The following is a 16,673-nucleotide window of genomic DNA, read 5'->3' as shown; positions in this document are numbered from 1 at the left end:
AATCTCCAAAGCGATCGAGGGAAACCGTGTAAACAGGGATTAAGTAGTTTTACATACAACAAATTTTAATACGTTTTAAATGATTTACAAAGAAAATGATAGAAAAGTTGTTATCGATAGATACGGTGAAACGAACTAAATACAAAATTTCAACGAAATTGAACGAAAGAAATCGTTATTTGTGTATAATGGAATCCTACCAAGTTTTAGGCTTTTAAATAATTATTGACTATAAGATTATTTATCAGACCAATAAATAATTTGCAATGGATTATGCAAGTGTAATCGACCAAGCTGTGAAACAGTTCTACGCGGAAGGAAATAACGATGTTCACTCATGGTTGCTCAAAGTTCAGACTTCTCCGGAAGCCTGGACTTTTGTTTGGGACCTTCTTCATTCCTCTAAAGTAATGGAATATATTACTTCAGCCATGGGATATTTGTATCTTATTGGAAATAATAGTTCTCATTTTTATCATAGTCAAGAGAAGCACAGTTTTATGCGGCTACCACGTTACATGCCAAAATTTCCAAACAATGGGATGAAGTGCCCAAGAGTGAATATCCTGCTCTACAGGAGCGTTTAATAAACTTTATGAAGCAGCCAAACATGCCAAAGGTTGTTCTGTCCAAACTTTGCCAAGCGGTAATATCTCCTATTTGAATTTATTTTATTTAATTTAACTTGTAGAGATAATAAAGTAACAAATTCCATGGTTTCAGTTAGCTGGATACGTAACAAATGTTAGTATAGTTACAGATAATGATAACAAAGATAAAAATGTTGTAGAGGAATTGACACGGATGTTGTCTTATGATTCTCCTCCTATGTTGGAACTGTTGTTACGCACCCTTTCTCTGTTACCTGTAGAGGTAAGATATGTACATAAATAGTTTTTATAGTGTTATATTATATATTATATTAACACGTTCAATAATGTAATTAGTTTGAAAGAAGACACAATGTAAGAAGAGCCAAATTACACAAATGTCTAATAAATAGCTGGTATAAGACAACCTGCCTGTTACAAGAAGTTTTTTCTATGACAAATCTAAATTCTGAATACACTAATAATGATATGCACTTATTAGCTATGGAATGTGCATTATCCTGGCTTAAAGTTGGCCAACTTCCTCTTGAGGCAACAGGGCAAATATACCCCCATCTATTAACAGCTGCAGCATATTATGCACCAACCAGGTATGTGTATACATATTTCAAACATATTTTTTATAAATGAGACAAAATGATAAATAATTTTAAAGGACAATGCATGACGAAAATCCCAGAGGTTGGGAAGTAGTTCAAGAATGCTTAGATATGATAGTAACCCATAGTGAACTTGTAAAGAGACCACAAACATTGTGGGAATGGGCACATAGTTTGGTAACTATGGCAAGACAATACAGTGACAAATATTTTTGTGAAATTTTAACTGCAATTGGAGAGGTTCACAGTAGAACGTTTTTAAATGCTTTAGTGGAAGAAGGAAATGAAATGCAGAAATGGATAGTCGAAGGTTTAATTGAATTACTTTTACAATGTTCAGAACAAGAGGGAAGATATCCCACAAATGAAACTCGCAGTTCTATCCCATTTGGGTTCTGGTACGCTTTGCAGGATTATCTCCCCACTCTCGATCAACCTTACGAAAGTCGTGCTTTACTGATTCTGAAGCCCATTTACGCAAGATTAGCTCAAGCATTATTAAGAAAGTCGACGCTTCCCTTGACTCACAGCGAAGCAGGAGATGAAGATGAAAGAGAACTTTTTAGGTGTTACAGACAAGACGTGGCAGATGCTTTAGGTTATTGTTATAGAGTATTAGGACAAGATTTACTAGTGCTTCTTGGACAGAGATTAAGTCAGACGTTAAACAGTTCACAGAGGTGGACAGAAGTAGAGTCAACGTTGCACGCTTTTGAAGCTGTAGCAGATAGCGTTGGTATTGAGGAATCCCACTACATTCCCGCTTTAATGGATTTGGTTCTTAGTCATATCCCATATGACCATTATCCTGGAGAGGTACAACAAATTCTCTTGTATTAAAATGTTGCATAATTAAATTATATTTTGCAATTTTATATTTACTTACAAAAAAAGTAATATGTAGAAGCTTACTCTACTTCATCATAGATGGAATGCAAGATTTGATTCTATGTTTTTAGGTACTTGCATGTGCATGTTCAACAATGGGAGCATATGCAGAATGGATCGGAGAACATCCAGATCCTTGGCTAGAGAGAGTGCTTCGAATTGTAACCTTGGGTTTGACAAGAGGCTCAGTAACAGCACCTTTTGCTACTATGGCTTTGAAAGATTTAGCTAGAGAATGTGAACAGCAACTCACACCTTTTGCTCCATCTATTCTCAATACCATCGAACAAGCTCTTCCAAACATTACTCCGGGATGTGCAGAAGGTTTACGAATGATGTATGTAGCTGGCAAGTTGCTAAATATCTTGCCCTCTGTTGACGAACAATTAGCTCATTTGGACGCTACACTAGGATTATGTATAATAAAAATTCGAGAATTACTGCAACAACCTTGGTTCATGGCTCGTGGTGCAGTAATGAATCAATTAAAAATGGCTACCATGTTCTTTTCTACATTAGAAGGATCTATTGGAAAGGCTGTATTAGATGGACTGTTACCGATATTCAGCCAAATCGTTGCTCATCCCGAATGGGGACAAGACAATTTCACACTAGAGGAGATGTATATCTGCGCCCAAAAGTCCTTAATGTCATTGTTGCATCCTGAGGAAGATGCTCGACCTCTACTTCCCATTCTGGCAAACTCATACAAGATTTGGCCTCATCCCGCAGCTTTAAATCTTCTTCGACAACTCATCCTATTATTTGGACGAGATCCGAATAACGTAATAGGTCCCGTTTTCGCGGACATAAGTTCTATTACGCTGAGTGGCGTCAGGGCCTGCAGATCCGTAAATGGAAATTTATCCGATTGGACAGAATTAATGGAAGCGTATCTTGGGTTGTTGGCTCAAATTTGTAAAAAGAATACCAGGCTATTGTTACAGATTCCTGAACAAATTCCTGAAATGTTGCAATGTGGTAAGTTTTAGTTTATAACTTGATATATTTTCGATTATTAAATCCGAAAATCTGTAATATCAAAATTTAAAAAATGCAGGAATCGACTGTTTAACATTACCAGAATCAAGCACAGTTAAGGCGGCCGGACATTTCCTCACACATGCTATTATGCAAAGTCCGCACCCACAGACGTTCATTCAACCAATTGGTCAACAGTTAGTTTACGTAATTTTACAGTGTGTAGGTATGTAAATAGATAGCTGTTCTTTGAAAAATTTCAAATAACTATATAATAAAAATTCGTAATAATAGGGGGACAAGTACCACGAAGATACCTAGAAGCTCACGCGGAAGTTTTGTTGACATTGAATAAAATATGCATAGAATGGACAGCACAGTGGCTTCGTGTCGCCTTTGAAAAACATGGTGCCTTATTTAAATTTTCGCAAACACAAAAGGAGAATTTCATTAAAAATGTCCTCCGAGAACGAACGAATAAACGGATGTACGATTTATTACAAGATTTTAGCTTGCAAAATTTACCTTCTGCGACTAATTGGAATGTAATGACGCGCAAGCAATAAAAGCAAAAGGGAAGGTAACGAAAGTAATTAATCATACTCGATTGAGTAAATGCTATTATAATCTGTGTATTATATCTTTTACCGCGAATGGTAATGTTTATCTTTTACATAACAAGCAATTTTAAATAAAAATTATGCGTATATTTAAAAAGAATATGTAATGAGTGAAAGGAGAAGTAATAAACAGAAGTATATTACATAAGACATCGATTTTTTTTATTCATTGTCCATAATTAGTGCGTTTTAAAAGTTTACAAAGAAATCATTTCCATTTTTTAATAGAATCCATATACTGTAATCTACATAATACTCAATATCGACCTCCACACGACATAAAACATAAAATATTCATTTATCTTGTTGTTTCTAAATCACATTAAATCAATCTTACAAATTAACTTCTATGTTTCAACATCATTCGGATGTATAACATTCAACTCGATATGCTTACAAAAGAACGGAGAAAAAAGGGAACTACAAAATAAAAATGACTTACATTTGAAATGTCGATATGCTTACAAAATCGGAAAAAAGAAAATTCCAAAATAAAAGTTACTTATGATTGAGTATTACAAACATGCTACTTCAATATCCTTGAAGATTCTTTTTCCATTTGCACACATGCACCTTCTTTTTGCTTGGAATTGTTTATTACACAATATCGGAAAGAAATGTAAAAGAGAGATAAGCGCGTCAAAATGTCTTTCGATTGTTTACCAAATGTTCTTCCTTTTTCTTTAATCTGAATTTTGATTTTTACTATGATTGGCTTCTTCAATTTGAGTTGATATGCAAAATTTCGCCGCAACTCGCGACTTTTTAGGCTTTATTAAGATCTGTGTATTTTGTACTTGATGTGAACTATTCTGCACTGGTTTCTGCTTCTCAAGGGTCGTGCTGACAGCTTCCACTTTTATCGTCTAGGAAGATTTAGTATAGGAATGAATATTTATAATTGTTTGAGAATCAATATTGTTTTAAAAAATATTGATAACAAACCTTCGCTGGCGATTCCTTTCCCTTTTGTTGTACTGTGGGCTGAGGTTTGTCTTTGGCACTTTGATTTGCACTGTCTTTGCTTACAGCCTGTTTGGCTGTGATGTGTCTGCTTTTCTTTTGTGCTTGTAAGGGTACGAAAGCTGTACACTTCTTTGTCTCTGCCTTTGGTTCCTTCTGATTATGAGTTCGTTCTACTTTTGGTTGAATATGATGCTTATACTGATGTTTATTATGCTTGGGCGGTTCTTGAAGTCCAGGTACGCGATGATGGTCCTTTTGAACCCAATCAGGGAAAAGTTGAAGAAGTTTAGGTTCTGGAGGGTAATATGGTACTGGTGGTGGCCTTATATTCTGTGGCCAATTACTGTTCTGGGGATTAGAGTACCAATGTTGCGGGGGCGGTAAAGGTATCTTCATATTTGGCAATAAATTAGCTAATTTTAGTTCCTGTCAAAAAATCAACAAATAGAGTAAGAATAGAAAAAGTAGGAAGATATTCAAATAAAACTTCAAATTACTATATAAACTTTCTTTGCAGCACTTCCTGCTGCTTGTTCGTGATTCGCACAAGGATCTCCAACAAATATTCTTTTATCTGGTAAAAGAACATGTGCTTGGATTAAATTACTATCTCCAACACCAAAATAACTATATCGAGGCATTCCTACTCCACTGAGTTGATAGTAATTCAGTAATTGTGAGCAGTACCAAGTTGGCGCCTTGTCGTTTTGTCGAGCATGCTGGAATCGAACAATTCTTTTTTAATACCCCTATATTAAAGACTCGAAATAAATGCTTACATCAAACATTTGTTGCACTAAAGGTGGCGTGTCCAATGCCTTCTTTTCTTCTTGTGAGTTATTTAAACTTTTAGTTGTTTTAGGTACTCCAGGTTGGACAGGTTCTTGAGAGTTTCCATCGGAAATTTTTAATACTGCTTTTAAGAAAGCACTAGGATCTTGTAGCTAAAATACCATGATTGGTAACAGTCTGTTAATAAAATGCTAAATACCGCACAGCTATACTTACTGAATTTTCGGTTTGTGGCACAGCTTTGATTAGCTCCTAGTAAATAAGTAATAACTTAAGATCTTTCTTAATTTCTTAAAAACAACTTAAAATATTTAAATTGTCAATTAAACTAACCTGTTTTTTATGCAATTCGTTCCATATTGCTTGGAACTCGGATGTCGGTTCTGCCATCAGCTTCTTCGGTACGTTTTGAGAAAGCTGTACGCTTTTTGCTACTGGTTTATGCGATTTCCGAACGTTCACAGTGTTCTGCGCGTTATACTGCTTGAATTTATGAGGCAGCTGATTCTTCGGGATTTCCTCTATATTCTTTTGTGTAGACCATGACTTTGGTGACATTGGTGCTTCCACCATTAAATGCTTTTCGTTCCTATATATAACATTGCAGGCATTTGTGCGCGATTGAGCGTTCTGATTGATAGCCATGATGTTCTTCCATTGCTCTGTGGATTCTATATTCATTTGCGTTCCTTTACCCTGCTCTATTCTCTGCCCATAACTGATATTTATAAAATCAAGGACTGATAAACGATACGCGCGGAATTCAGAAGATCCATTTATGCTAACTCCACCTACAGATAATGTCGAAGTAAATCAAATTGCTGAAAATCACCGCTTCAAGAAATAGAAATTATCCTTACCTATGATTGGTTTGTCGAACAAAACATCGTACATAGTGTCCAACGTATTTTCCATCTTTTGTATTCCAATTATAGTTCCCTTGTATCCAAGAGGTACTGTGAAATTATCTTTAATACTGCAAATTCTGTCCAATAGCTGAGTCTGCGTTTTTGGATCAGGTGGAAGGTTTTTTATACGCAAAGTAGGTGTATAAAGCAAATATGGTTGAACTTGCATGTCCACAATTTTTCCAATGCTATTTGGTGACTCGAGATACGCGTCCACTATTTCTTCAAGTTTTTCCATTATAGTATTCTCGATAATTTCCCTGCCACAGGCACGACTTTCTATTCCATGAAGTTGATCTTTCAACCATGCCACTGTATCAGTTAGTTCTTCAGAACTATAGTATTGAAATATCACGACTTAATGGTTGTCAACCTCACCAAAGATTGATTGTTAATGAAATTATTGATTACCCTTTAGTAAATAGATCATCTTCTTGAAAAATACATGTGGTTGGATTTTGAGCTAATCGCTCAAACAAAGTGGGGCACCTCAACATGTAGCTATGGATTAAGTCGAGAACTTTAGGACTGTAATACCATTGACCAAGTTCTACTTTTCTAGTGTAACCAGGTATCTAAAATTATACATACAATGATAAATCTATAAAAAAAAATATATATATATATATATATGCACTTACCTCCGCGTTCTTTTTGTTGAACTTTAAATTAAATCCGATATTATATCTAACATCATCTTGCTGAAGTTCATTTGAGGATTGTTTTACGAAAATCGAGCCGGTAATTCTACTTAAAAGCAGAGAGCTTATACCCAACCTCTGCGAAGCTACGCTGCCGTGCATATATTGGGTTTGGAGATCTGCTTGAATCTGTTTGATCGCTTCAAACGACGGCTCTCGCATCGTTGTTACAGATACTTTTATTCTGCCCGAATTCTTACAGACCGCGGATTCATGTACCTAGTAGAAAAGGAATCACATCTTTGCTCTACGATGTATTACTCTATACATCTAATACTAATACGACTAATTACTCTATATGACGTACTTTTCCCATTGCTCCATAATATGGATGAGCCAACATGAAACATACAGTTCCTGGTTCAAAGATATCACCGACAGTCTTGTATAATTGTACATTATTACAATAGGTTGTGATATTTTTTACTATAGTCTGATAAGCATAACAAGTTGGCATTTCGGTCCAGTGCTTCTCGATGTTCACCTTCCCTTGAGCGTTAAAGATGTACTTTTTGCCTACCAATAGTTGTACATGAACTAAAAACTTCGTATCTCCGATATCCACTCCGAGATGGTCCTTATACCTACAAATAATGATTACTATAGAATTCAGAGCGTTAAATGACAAATTTTAGTTGACTTACATTTCTGTTATACGTTTCTTCCACACATTCCATTCTGTTTCATTGATGTTGTCAAACTGATTAACCGAATTCATCTTCCTGCTCGATTCAGAAACACCGATTACCAAACCTTCCTTCAAGTGAGGCCAATTCACGTACACTGTTTTACCTAATAATTTCGAACCTATGGTTGTTAAGTCAATATTGGACTGTGGTTTTATGTGGAGAATCATACTTTCTCGGCGTGAATGTCTCTGGAATACCTTTACCTATAAGCAAGAATATGTCAATGAAATAAAGCAATATAGTTAAGAGTGTAGAGTAAAAAGATTGTAGATACAGTGACTCGCGAAAATATTCATACATTTGTCGATACCTTTTATGAATATATTATTTGTGTTGAAGGAAGCATTTTGAAATTTCGTTAACGCTGTAGTAACATTCATTTATTATGATTATATTTGTAAGATATAAGACCATTCTGAAAATTTATATGGAAGTTACAAAACATTTAGTACAAGTATATATTTTGTAAAGATCATAAAAATATTTAAACAATATTACATTATATTATAATAACAGTATTCATAGGACTATCTTTAACACTTATTACATGATTGAAATGGCTATTTATACTGTATATTAATTGTTTACTAAATATAAGTTTGCAGTAAGTACCTTGCAACTTCTGTATATGTATATTTTCAGATATGGTTTAACTTTTGCTAATATAATGAGGCACGACTTCACTATAGTGCTAATGAAATTTCAAAATATTTTATATAATATGTACAATATGTACAACATAATAATAAGTGTATGAATACTTTTGTCAGCCACAGCAACTTACTTTGGCTTTTTCTAATCTCGCAGTATGTTTTATATATTGTAGAGTAGAAAAACCAGGATAATATACATCCGGCTTTACACCAGGAGACAAGCCCCGAACTAATTTTTCCCGAGGTACAGCAATGTCCTTACGATTAATTAGTTCAACTTTTGCGTGATTAATAATGTCAGGAAAATATTCAGGTGCCTTATAAGCACCTAAATTTTCTTCTGTATAAGTGAACAAACACATTGGACCATGCCTGTTTCTTGCCCGTTCTTCCGGAGTTATTTGTGGATAATGAGGCGCCATTGCTACAAAATTCCAATTAGTAATTTCAATTTATCGATAAACGAAAATGTACATATTTTTACACACCGTCTACTATATCTTTCTCATTTATGAATGGAATGAGTACTACAGCTTCCCATTCCTGCTCCTTGCCATTTAAATCTGTCTCAAAATTCGTCGGATAATATTTAATTATAGGAGATTGATCCTCGGTTAACAATGTTTGGAATGCTGGCGGTAATAAGTCTTTACTATAAGATGGCAATACAGCTAATAATTGTTCGAACGGTAAAAATGGTTCCCCTAAATCAAATTCCAATTTCAAGTCTTTAAAATCTTTTATATCCGAAATATAAGGTGCATAATGGTGTGGATAATACCACGACCAGCTGCAACAACCGTTATAGTAATAATTTAAATTCCATTGAATTGCTCTAACGTAACCCTCAGCTTGTGAACGTAAAAAATCTCTAAAACATCATTTAAGACACAATTAACAAACGTAAGAAGTTGAGTCATATAATCTCTGTTGATTACACTTACTCGTCTATATTTTCGTATTTTAGTTTATTTATATAATAATCCTTTTTGCATTGAACGAATTCCATAGTGTACATTTCACAATCTGATTTATCATCACCATATTCATCATCATCATACTTTCCTGTTGACTGCATTAGATTGCTGTTAAAGAGTAAATATTGTAAATATGATTATTTAAGTACAATTTAAGTAAATACCATATCCGCGGCAGATCTAAGTAAAGCATCGAATTCCTTATCTTGCATTTTCCTTGGAGAACGAGTCTCTTCAGTGCTTCCTGACCTTTTGTCATTGGAGTTCTCAGTTTCAGTTCTCCCTGTCTTACTTTCGAGATACTTTAGATCTGCGTAATACTCCGAAAATTGCAATGTGTCAAAACGACTAAGTCTTTCCATAAATTTTTCAAATCTATCTAATCGTAACGTTCCTGTTTCATTTATGTAACCTAAAATAAAATGGCTACTTTAAGAAACTCATGAAACATACCGTATTATATGCTTCCTCTGTTTTAGATTATCTAACCATCTAATGTAGGCATTACATCCATATATACTTGATACAATACAGATAATGCGCCGTGTACAATATGTAAATTTGGCAGATGTGGTATAAAATCATTTCCTATAAGAAATCCCATTAAAATCCAGTCGTCGATTATATTTTCCAAATTATATGGAAAAGGCAATTTTTCCTTTAATGAGGAAAATTCGTGATTTATATACTCTCTTAACAGAGATAAATGAAACAGACAAAATTTTGTCTCTTCTGGTGTTAAACAAACTTTTTTTTGTTTTTTACCAAATGTCACTTCTTCTCTCAGTAATGTAAAATGTACTTCATGTGTGCATAAACCTAACATTATTAAATCTGCATCTAAACCATATAAACAATGTTTTGTATTTACATCATAATTTGCTTGTGTTTTCATATAACGTATATAGTCCATTATTTTGTGTTCTCCTTCTCCAGGAACCTGGGATCCACTGAATATGACTTTACACTTTTGCCAAAGTTTGTCAGTTGATATCTTATATGTAATAAAATACTTTAATTGTTCATCAAGTTTGGACATAAAAACCGTTCCTGGAGTTATACAGTTAGAATCAAATCTTTTTTCTTTGGGTAAAGTCGTACCCTTAATCTTTGCTTTATCTTCCTGAATCTTTGCATCTTTCGCAGTCTTGAATCGTCTGCTTCTTTGTTGATTAATTTTCGCACGTGGTGCCACACCATCAACTGCTATAAAAAATAACTTCTGAGGCTGGATCATACGAAACAATACTTCTATGTAACGAAATATATTTTTGAATATGGTCTCTTCTGAAATACGGAATGTAATATCCGTGTCATCCGGATGTGAGCAATCATGTATAATACCATTCACATCTAAATATAAATTATCAAATTCAGGTATCTGTAAATAATAGCATTATTTTACATTGATAGTACATCCAGAGATATATATTCATTTTATTTCATATATCATTTATGTGTATTTCAGTTAGAAAAATTAAAATTCGAAAAAGTTTTAAATAACAAAAAAGCATAAAAATATAGAAGAACAGAAAAATATAGAAGGATGAATATTGTTGACGAGATTTTTTTTTAATTACTTGATAGTCCTTCAATTTTTCAGTAAGACAAGGATATCTTTCGCTTATATATCGAAAGAACTTCGGTATACCCATTTTTAATATAATGATCTTTTCTTACTGATTAGAAATGTTAATTTGAACTATGATGATAACACTTAACGATTTCTAACTTAAGAACTATTATACAAAAATTAAAAACTTCGACCATATAAGTTTATCAATTTTAATCATATTCCATAGACAATCAGTTTTGGGAAGATGCGAAACTCATTGGATTTAATTAGAACATAGCTCATTGATGGCTATTATTTTCCCTAAAGTTTTAATATTTAATACATAAAAAAAGAATAAGAGATGATTATTGTATTATTTTTTAAACATTTATGAACTTCCTTATCGCGCTAAATTCAAAGTAATTTATTTACTCTGTACAAATTTATTTTAAAAAACAGACCATCATTTCGTTTTTTGTAATTTAATTTTTTATTTTTTCATTATTATACATTAATTCGATATTATAATTTGCTATTAAAATATGACACACATTATTCATTAAATATTAACATTTATATATTTTTTTATCGTTCATATCGAGTAAGTAAATCATGCAAAAATGCGAAACGTAAACTTATAGCAATTACACAAATTTGTCGTTTATATTAAGAAGAGAAATAAAATGTAATTTTTACAGCTAATTATTGTAAAATCGAGAAATTGTTAATTAAATTCACGAAAGTTATGAAAAATTATTTATATTTCCTATAAAGAAGAATTTGTCAAATTGTATCTGAAAATTCAATTTAATGTTTATTGTCGAATGGTAGTATTTCAAAGTTACTATAGAATCGATAAAGAAGTCACGAATTCAGAATGAAAGCCAGTCATAAACAGCTTATTTATCTTCCTAATAATTGTTCGTCTCGATTAATCGCAACATACGAAAAATCATTCTAAAGTTTTGCGTAGGTACTACTGAAATTTTATTTCAAATCAAACTTTATTGTCCTCGCTGATTATCTGTTCGTTTTCTATGAAATATTTCAGTCTATCTTCAATCGTCTAAGAACTTAACCTTATACAGCATCAAAGTAACTTTAATTTGTTACCTGACAAAAACACTAAAGTTTTTGAAATGGAAACTGTAATTGTATACATATCAAATTGTTGCATAATAAATGTCACTTTCCCACAGGATCTTGTTTCAGACATTCTGAAATCCTAAAACATTTGACAATTTTATGGTGGATGGGCAAAAGAGTTTAAGTCAAAGTTTGGTCAACAGGATAAATATGCTAATATTTTCTACATTGCTGTCTTTTGCTTACAGTTCTAATAATACAAATCAATTTCATTTCTATCCCACTGTGTTACTTGAGATTATAATAATATACCTAAAATCTAACACCTAATCCTACATTGATCTTTAAATATTGTAAATAATTCTTTGCAAAATTAATAATTCTGACTTATACTCCTTTATCTAACAAAGAATGTTTTCATTCGTAAATTATTTTGTTCGTGAGATTTTTATTATTCATTTCATTGATTTCACGATATTCTTAAAGCAATTTCATTCTAAGAAACAAACAATATCAAAGATATTTTATTGTTACACTTCATTAAATGGAATAATAGAGACATTTATTAGTTTTTAGTTGCAGATGATCAATGTTGGAAGAATGGTATTGTCGCTCAATTGCAAACAACAATGCAGATGCAGAGGACGATGACGATGATAGTCCAGAGGAGGAAGTACCTAACTATAAGGATCAGTATCGAAATCTTAAGAGAAAATTAAAATTTTTAATTTATGTATGTGTATCTAGTATTTATATATATATTTTGGGTATAAATTTATATTATCATTTGATAATTATTTCAGGAAAATGAATGTTTTCAAGAAGCTTTGAGATCTACACAAAGAAAATTACTTAAAGTAAATAGGGACAAGAGTTTTTTATTAGATCGATTATTACAATATGAGAAGGTAGATGCCTCATTCAGTGAAAGTGATGAAACTGAATCATCTGATGAAGAAGTTACCCGCCTTGATACTTCAAAAAGGTAATTGAAAAAATTTTAGTTAAAAGGAAGGTGTTAATACTTATGTAACAATTTTGTTCTGTTCCTAGAAAAAAGATAGAAATGGGAATTAGTAATCATACACCACATCATATGCCAACAGTGACAAAGTCTCAACTCAACACAAGCAAAAAGAAAAAACCTACTCCAAAAGTAACAAAATCAAACAGCACACCTATAGTAAGTAACTATTTGTAATTTAAAGGAACAGTTAGTTTAGGACATTTTATATTTCAGGTACAATCATCAAATAATGTAGTACCAATGTCTTTGATGTCAGATGGCCATATGACACCAGAAGAAGTAGAAAGACATCTAGAGTCTCGACAGACTTATTTGGAACTAGTACCAGAGAAAGCACCACCTACTGTCCCAACTGAAATGTTCAGCAATGACCCTTCATTAGATAGGTAAATAGTTTGTTACAGAAATTTTTGTAGAAATATGTGTTATACGAAATTTACATTTATAGCGAGTCTAACGAAATCGGAGAATTAGAAACGTCCCCAAGTAATATAGGTGAAGACTGCCCCAGTGTGGATATGATGGCCGAGTGACAAACATTTATTCCTAGTTTAGTGATTAATTACAAACTGCACATATAATTACTTATCTCATTAATATTACTTTACTTGACTAACTGTATTCTTCGTAATGTAATACAAGTTTTTATACATGTAACGAGATAGTTTGTAAATGACCACCTGTTCATAATCCTCATTTTAATGAGTACTTACGACGTACAAGAGAAAATAAATGAAATCTTATCATAGGAATTAACGAATTTCATTTTTCGATAACATAATAGAATAACGTAAACAGCAATAATAATTGCAAACTGAAATAATCATGTAATTAATTTTCGTTCGTCTTTTTTCTTCTTCTGAATATGTTACGAATATTCAGGTTAAACAGCTAAAAATAGTCTATAATGATCGGTCAGAGGAGTTCCGTGGAAAGTGTCCTAGAAAAAATTATAGCAAAAGTTGAAGCAGAATCAAACCAAAAAAATACAGGTATTAAGTTGACCATAAAACGAAAACTCAATAATTCAAAACATGATTCGAATAAAAGAGCGAAATTGAATCTACATGAATCCCTCGATGAGGCAATACACTGTCGTATTTGCTACGATTCTTCTCACCAATTACCCATTACATATCCCTGCAAGTGTAAGGTTAGCTAATCATCGCCACTTTTAATATTCCAAGGAAATTAAAAAATAAAACGAATTAAATTTTTTCAAGGGAACCATGGGTGCAATCCATTTGAAGTGTCTAGAACATTGGCTAGAGGAAAGTAACAGAAATAGCTGCGAATTATGTGGACACCAGTTCGAGATCAGACGAACTCCTCGTTACCATGTTCTACATTCTATATTAATTTGGGTGTGTCTTAATCAACAGCAACATCAATTGTATGTTCGAAGTTTGAAGGCCGATTTACTTCGGAGCATTATTATTACGCCTATGGCGATAGGATGTTCTTACATTTGTATAGTCGCGGCCGATTTTTACGCCAAAAATAATTACGATAGCTTTCCACCAGCGCGATGGTCAACTTATTTATTATTAGCTATGATGTCTCTGTTGCTCTTCTCTTATTTTATATGGATGTACATGGCAATACAGTATCATCAGAAAATCTGGTTTTATTGGTGGCAAAAGACAAGTACAGTAAGAGTTATATTGAATCCAGAAAATAGAACTTCAATAAACTACAAGTCTAACGTATCACAAGTTTAACAATTACTGAACACTTATACCCGTAATAGCGAATACTTTTACGATAGTCATTAGGATGCTCTTCTTTTGATTGAAATTTTTCCTCGACTTAATTGGGATATATATATACGCACCTTGCTTCCATCCGAAACTTTCTTCACCCATATCTATAAAATGAGGAAATTATAATTTAAGAAAAAGATTATAATAAAAAGGAAGAAATTTTATGAATTTGTTGATAATCATTTACATACAGCTTCAGTTCCTATCGCCGAAATATTTGCAGCGAACCTAGTTAAATCTTTCCCTTCTACGTACACTGGTTGTCCACGATGGAACCTATAATTTTCTTGATTTAGATAGATAATTCCAAAAATAAAAACCAAAATTACCATCGTCTTTCATGTAGAAGTTTGCCATCTTCTATCCTAGTCTCTATTATAGGGGTATCAGAGGGTGGAGGAATATGTTGAGAAGGCATGTTTACTGTATTATAATGTGGTAGTATTGCTGCAAATAATGATTCCCAGTTAATTCATGTACATTATTTTGGAATTTTTAGTCAGTACCTGGTTTTCGAATAGTGGTCAGTACTTTACCGCGACTAATAGCTTTTAAATCACTCTCTATCTCTTTTTCATCTAACAAATAGTTCAATTGCGCGGGAGGTGGTTTCCTCCGTTTTTCTACTTTCTCAGGTACAGGATCGTTTGGTCGCCTTCGTAATTTCCTTGTCATTACAGGTTTCACCTCAATAAGTAGAAAAATAAATATATGATATAACGAAGAGTGAAACTGCTATTTGTATCAGATTTATACCTCCATTGAATCGCCAGTGAGTTCCATTGTGTGTCGATCAGATTCAATCATTTTCCGTTTCTCTTCCATATCTGTTAGTAAGTTCTCCTTTAAATCTATTTTCTTTTCCTCAAATTCCTTCACTGCTGCTTTTTTTTCTAATATATAGTCCCGTTCTACCCATTCTGTCAAATAATCACGGTAAATTACATTCAATCGTAATCTGTAAATAAACAATTTAATTAAAGGAACAAATACATAGTAATTCCATTCAAAATGAATATTATACTTGAAGAATGCAAACCTTTCTTTGTATTGGGTTTCCAAGCGTTTTAGTTTCCGATTATATTCTGGATGTGTGCCATCCTTTAATTGCTGTAGTTGTTTCTTTAAACTAGCTAACTTATCTTGATAAACTCTGAAAAATGTGAATGTAGTTCACCATTGATCAAAGAATTGACATAAATTTATCTACTTACTGCTCTTTTATTTCTGTATACTCTTCAGATTTACCAAGATCTGTCTCGCTTGCCTCCTCTGTATCTAGAAATTTATAAACTGCCTGTTTATACAAGTATTAATTATAAAAATATATTTTTAACGAATTAATTGTACCTTCATCACTTTCATCTTGTTCTTCAGCATCTCTGTCATCTTCCAAATACTCATCGTTGTCTTCATCAATATCATAATCATCCTGACCATACATGGTCGAAAACGGAGAATCCTGATACGACATTTTACAGTACAATAATCATTTTTTAATATTTCATTAACAATACTAGATATTTTAAGCCAGTTTAACCAGAAAAACAAATAACCGCGTCCAATTAAGGTTAATTATATATCTACAATGCCATTTACAACAATACTATGTAATTTCAATTTTCATAATGTGCGGAACTCATTCTGATAATAAAATAGCTGTAAATAGAGCACTATTATGTGATAGAAATAATATATAACATGAAATCGTATATGTTATCGTATATGTACTTGAAATATATAAACAAACATATATGCAATTGATCAGCTGTGGAACATTTGATGAAAATATCATTAAGGCTGTTTTAATATAGCGATACTTTTGCGAGTTTTTAGTAAATCATTTCATAATTTCAA

The 16,673-nt window shown here is 32.7% G+C and overlaps 5 protein-coding genes across 11 annotated transcripts; 3 read left to right on the top strand and 2 right to left on the bottom strand.

Moving 5' to 3' along the window:
• The first annotated feature begins 10 nt into the window (after positions 1–10).
• Positions 11–3,849, top strand: LOC126925684 (importin-13). 2 transcript variants are annotated; one of them, XM_050741491.1, is made up of 8 exons: positions 11–407; positions 482–646; positions 724–873; positions 948–1,201; positions 1,267–2,026; positions 2,170–3,079; positions 3,159–3,305; positions 3,374–3,849. In XM_050741491.1, the coding sequence occupies exons 1-8, from the start codon at positions 267–269 to the stop codon at positions 3,643–3,645; spliced, it is 2,799 nt and encodes a 932-aa protein (XP_050597448.1). In that variant the 5' UTR covers positions 11–266; the 3' UTR covers positions 3,646–3,849. The 2 variants fall into 2 exon arrangements, with proteins under 2 accessions (XP_050597448.1, XP_050597449.1); XM_050741492.1 differs by having other exon boundaries at positions 12–407; positions 1,882–2,026.
• Positions 3,840–11,189, bottom strand: LOC126925676 (5'-3' exoribonuclease 1). 2 transcript variants are annotated; one of them, XM_050741467.1, is made up of 17 exons: positions 11,066–11,189; positions 9,875–10,766; positions 9,550–9,797; positions 9,353–9,480; positions 8,897–9,279; positions 8,540–8,832; positions 7,711–7,958; positions 7,374–7,650; positions 7,007–7,285; positions 6,777–6,940; positions 6,318–6,700; positions 5,791–6,248; positions 5,674–5,709; positions 5,445–5,609; positions 5,163–5,384; positions 4,645–5,091; positions 3,840–4,565 (listed from the first exon to the last, which is right to left on the bottom strand). In XM_050741467.1, exons 2-17 carry the CDS (start codon positions 10,620–10,622, stop codon positions 4,383–4,385), a joined length of 4,662 nt encoding a protein of 1,553 aa, XP_050597424.1. In that variant the 5' UTR covers positions 10,623–10,766; positions 11,066–11,189; the 3' UTR covers positions 3,840–4,382. The 2 variants fall into 2 exon arrangements, with proteins under 2 accessions (XP_050597424.1, XP_050597423.1); XM_050741466.1 differs by having other exon boundaries at positions 10,966–11,186.
• Positions 11,190–11,751: 562 nt separating this feature from the next.
• Positions 11,752–13,710, top strand: LOC126925700 (INO80 complex subunit E). 4 transcript variants are annotated; one of them, XM_050741529.1, is made up of 6 exons: positions 11,752–11,909; positions 12,603–12,759; positions 12,830–13,011; positions 13,080–13,209; positions 13,267–13,439; positions 13,502–13,710. In XM_050741529.1, the coding sequence occupies exons 2-6, from the start codon at positions 12,616–12,618 to the stop codon at positions 13,584–13,586; spliced, it is 714 nt and encodes a 237-aa protein (XP_050597486.1). In that variant the 5' UTR covers positions 11,752–11,909; positions 12,603–12,615; the 3' UTR covers positions 13,587–13,710. The 4 variants fall into 4 exon arrangements, with proteins under 4 accessions (XP_050597486.1, XP_050597487.1, XP_050597489.1 ...); XM_050741530.1 differs by having other exon boundaries at positions 11,753–11,909; positions 12,596–12,759; XM_050741532.1 differs by having other exon boundaries at positions 11,757–11,913.
• Positions 13,711–13,945: 235 nt separating this feature from the next.
• LOC126925699 (E3 ubiquitin-protein ligase MARCHF3-like) lies at positions 13,946–14,984 on the top strand. Of its 2 annotated transcripts, none has more exons than XM_050741527.1 (2): positions 13,946–14,206; positions 14,277–14,984. In XM_050741527.1, exons 1-2 carry the CDS (start codon positions 13,961–13,963, stop codon positions 14,772–14,774), a joined length of 744 nt encoding a protein of 247 aa, XP_050597484.1. In that variant the 5' UTR covers positions 13,946–13,960; the 3' UTR covers positions 14,775–14,984. The 2 variants fall into 2 exon arrangements, with proteins under 2 accessions (XP_050597484.1, XP_050597485.1); XM_050741528.1 differs by having other exon boundaries at positions 13,987–14,201.
• LOC126925695 (sin3 histone deacetylase corepressor complex component SDS3) lies at positions 14,656–16,593 on the bottom strand. The gene is made up of 8 exons (XM_050741510.1): positions 16,167–16,593; positions 16,031–16,094; positions 15,856–15,969; positions 15,573–15,774; positions 15,323–15,503; positions 15,146–15,263; positions 15,008–15,092; positions 14,656–14,920 (listed from the first exon to the last, which is right to left on the bottom strand). Exons 1-8 carry the CDS (start codon positions 16,288–16,290, stop codon positions 14,825–14,827), a joined length of 984 nt encoding a protein of 327 aa, XP_050597467.1. The 5' UTR covers positions 16,291–16,593; the 3' UTR covers positions 14,656–14,824.
• Positions 16,594–16,673: the final 80 nt, after the last annotated feature.

The sequence above is a fragment of the Bombus affinis genome, chromosome 16 (assembly GCF_024516045.1).
Source record: "Bombus affinis isolate iyBomAffi1 chromosome 16, iyBomAffi1.2, whole genome shotgun sequence".
Taxonomy (NCBI): domain Eukaryota; kingdom Metazoa; phylum Arthropoda; class Insecta; order Hymenoptera; family Apidae; genus Bombus; species Bombus affinis.
The sequence above is the reverse complement of the archived record's forward strand: the minus strand, read 5'-3'. Positions and strand labels throughout refer to the sequence as shown.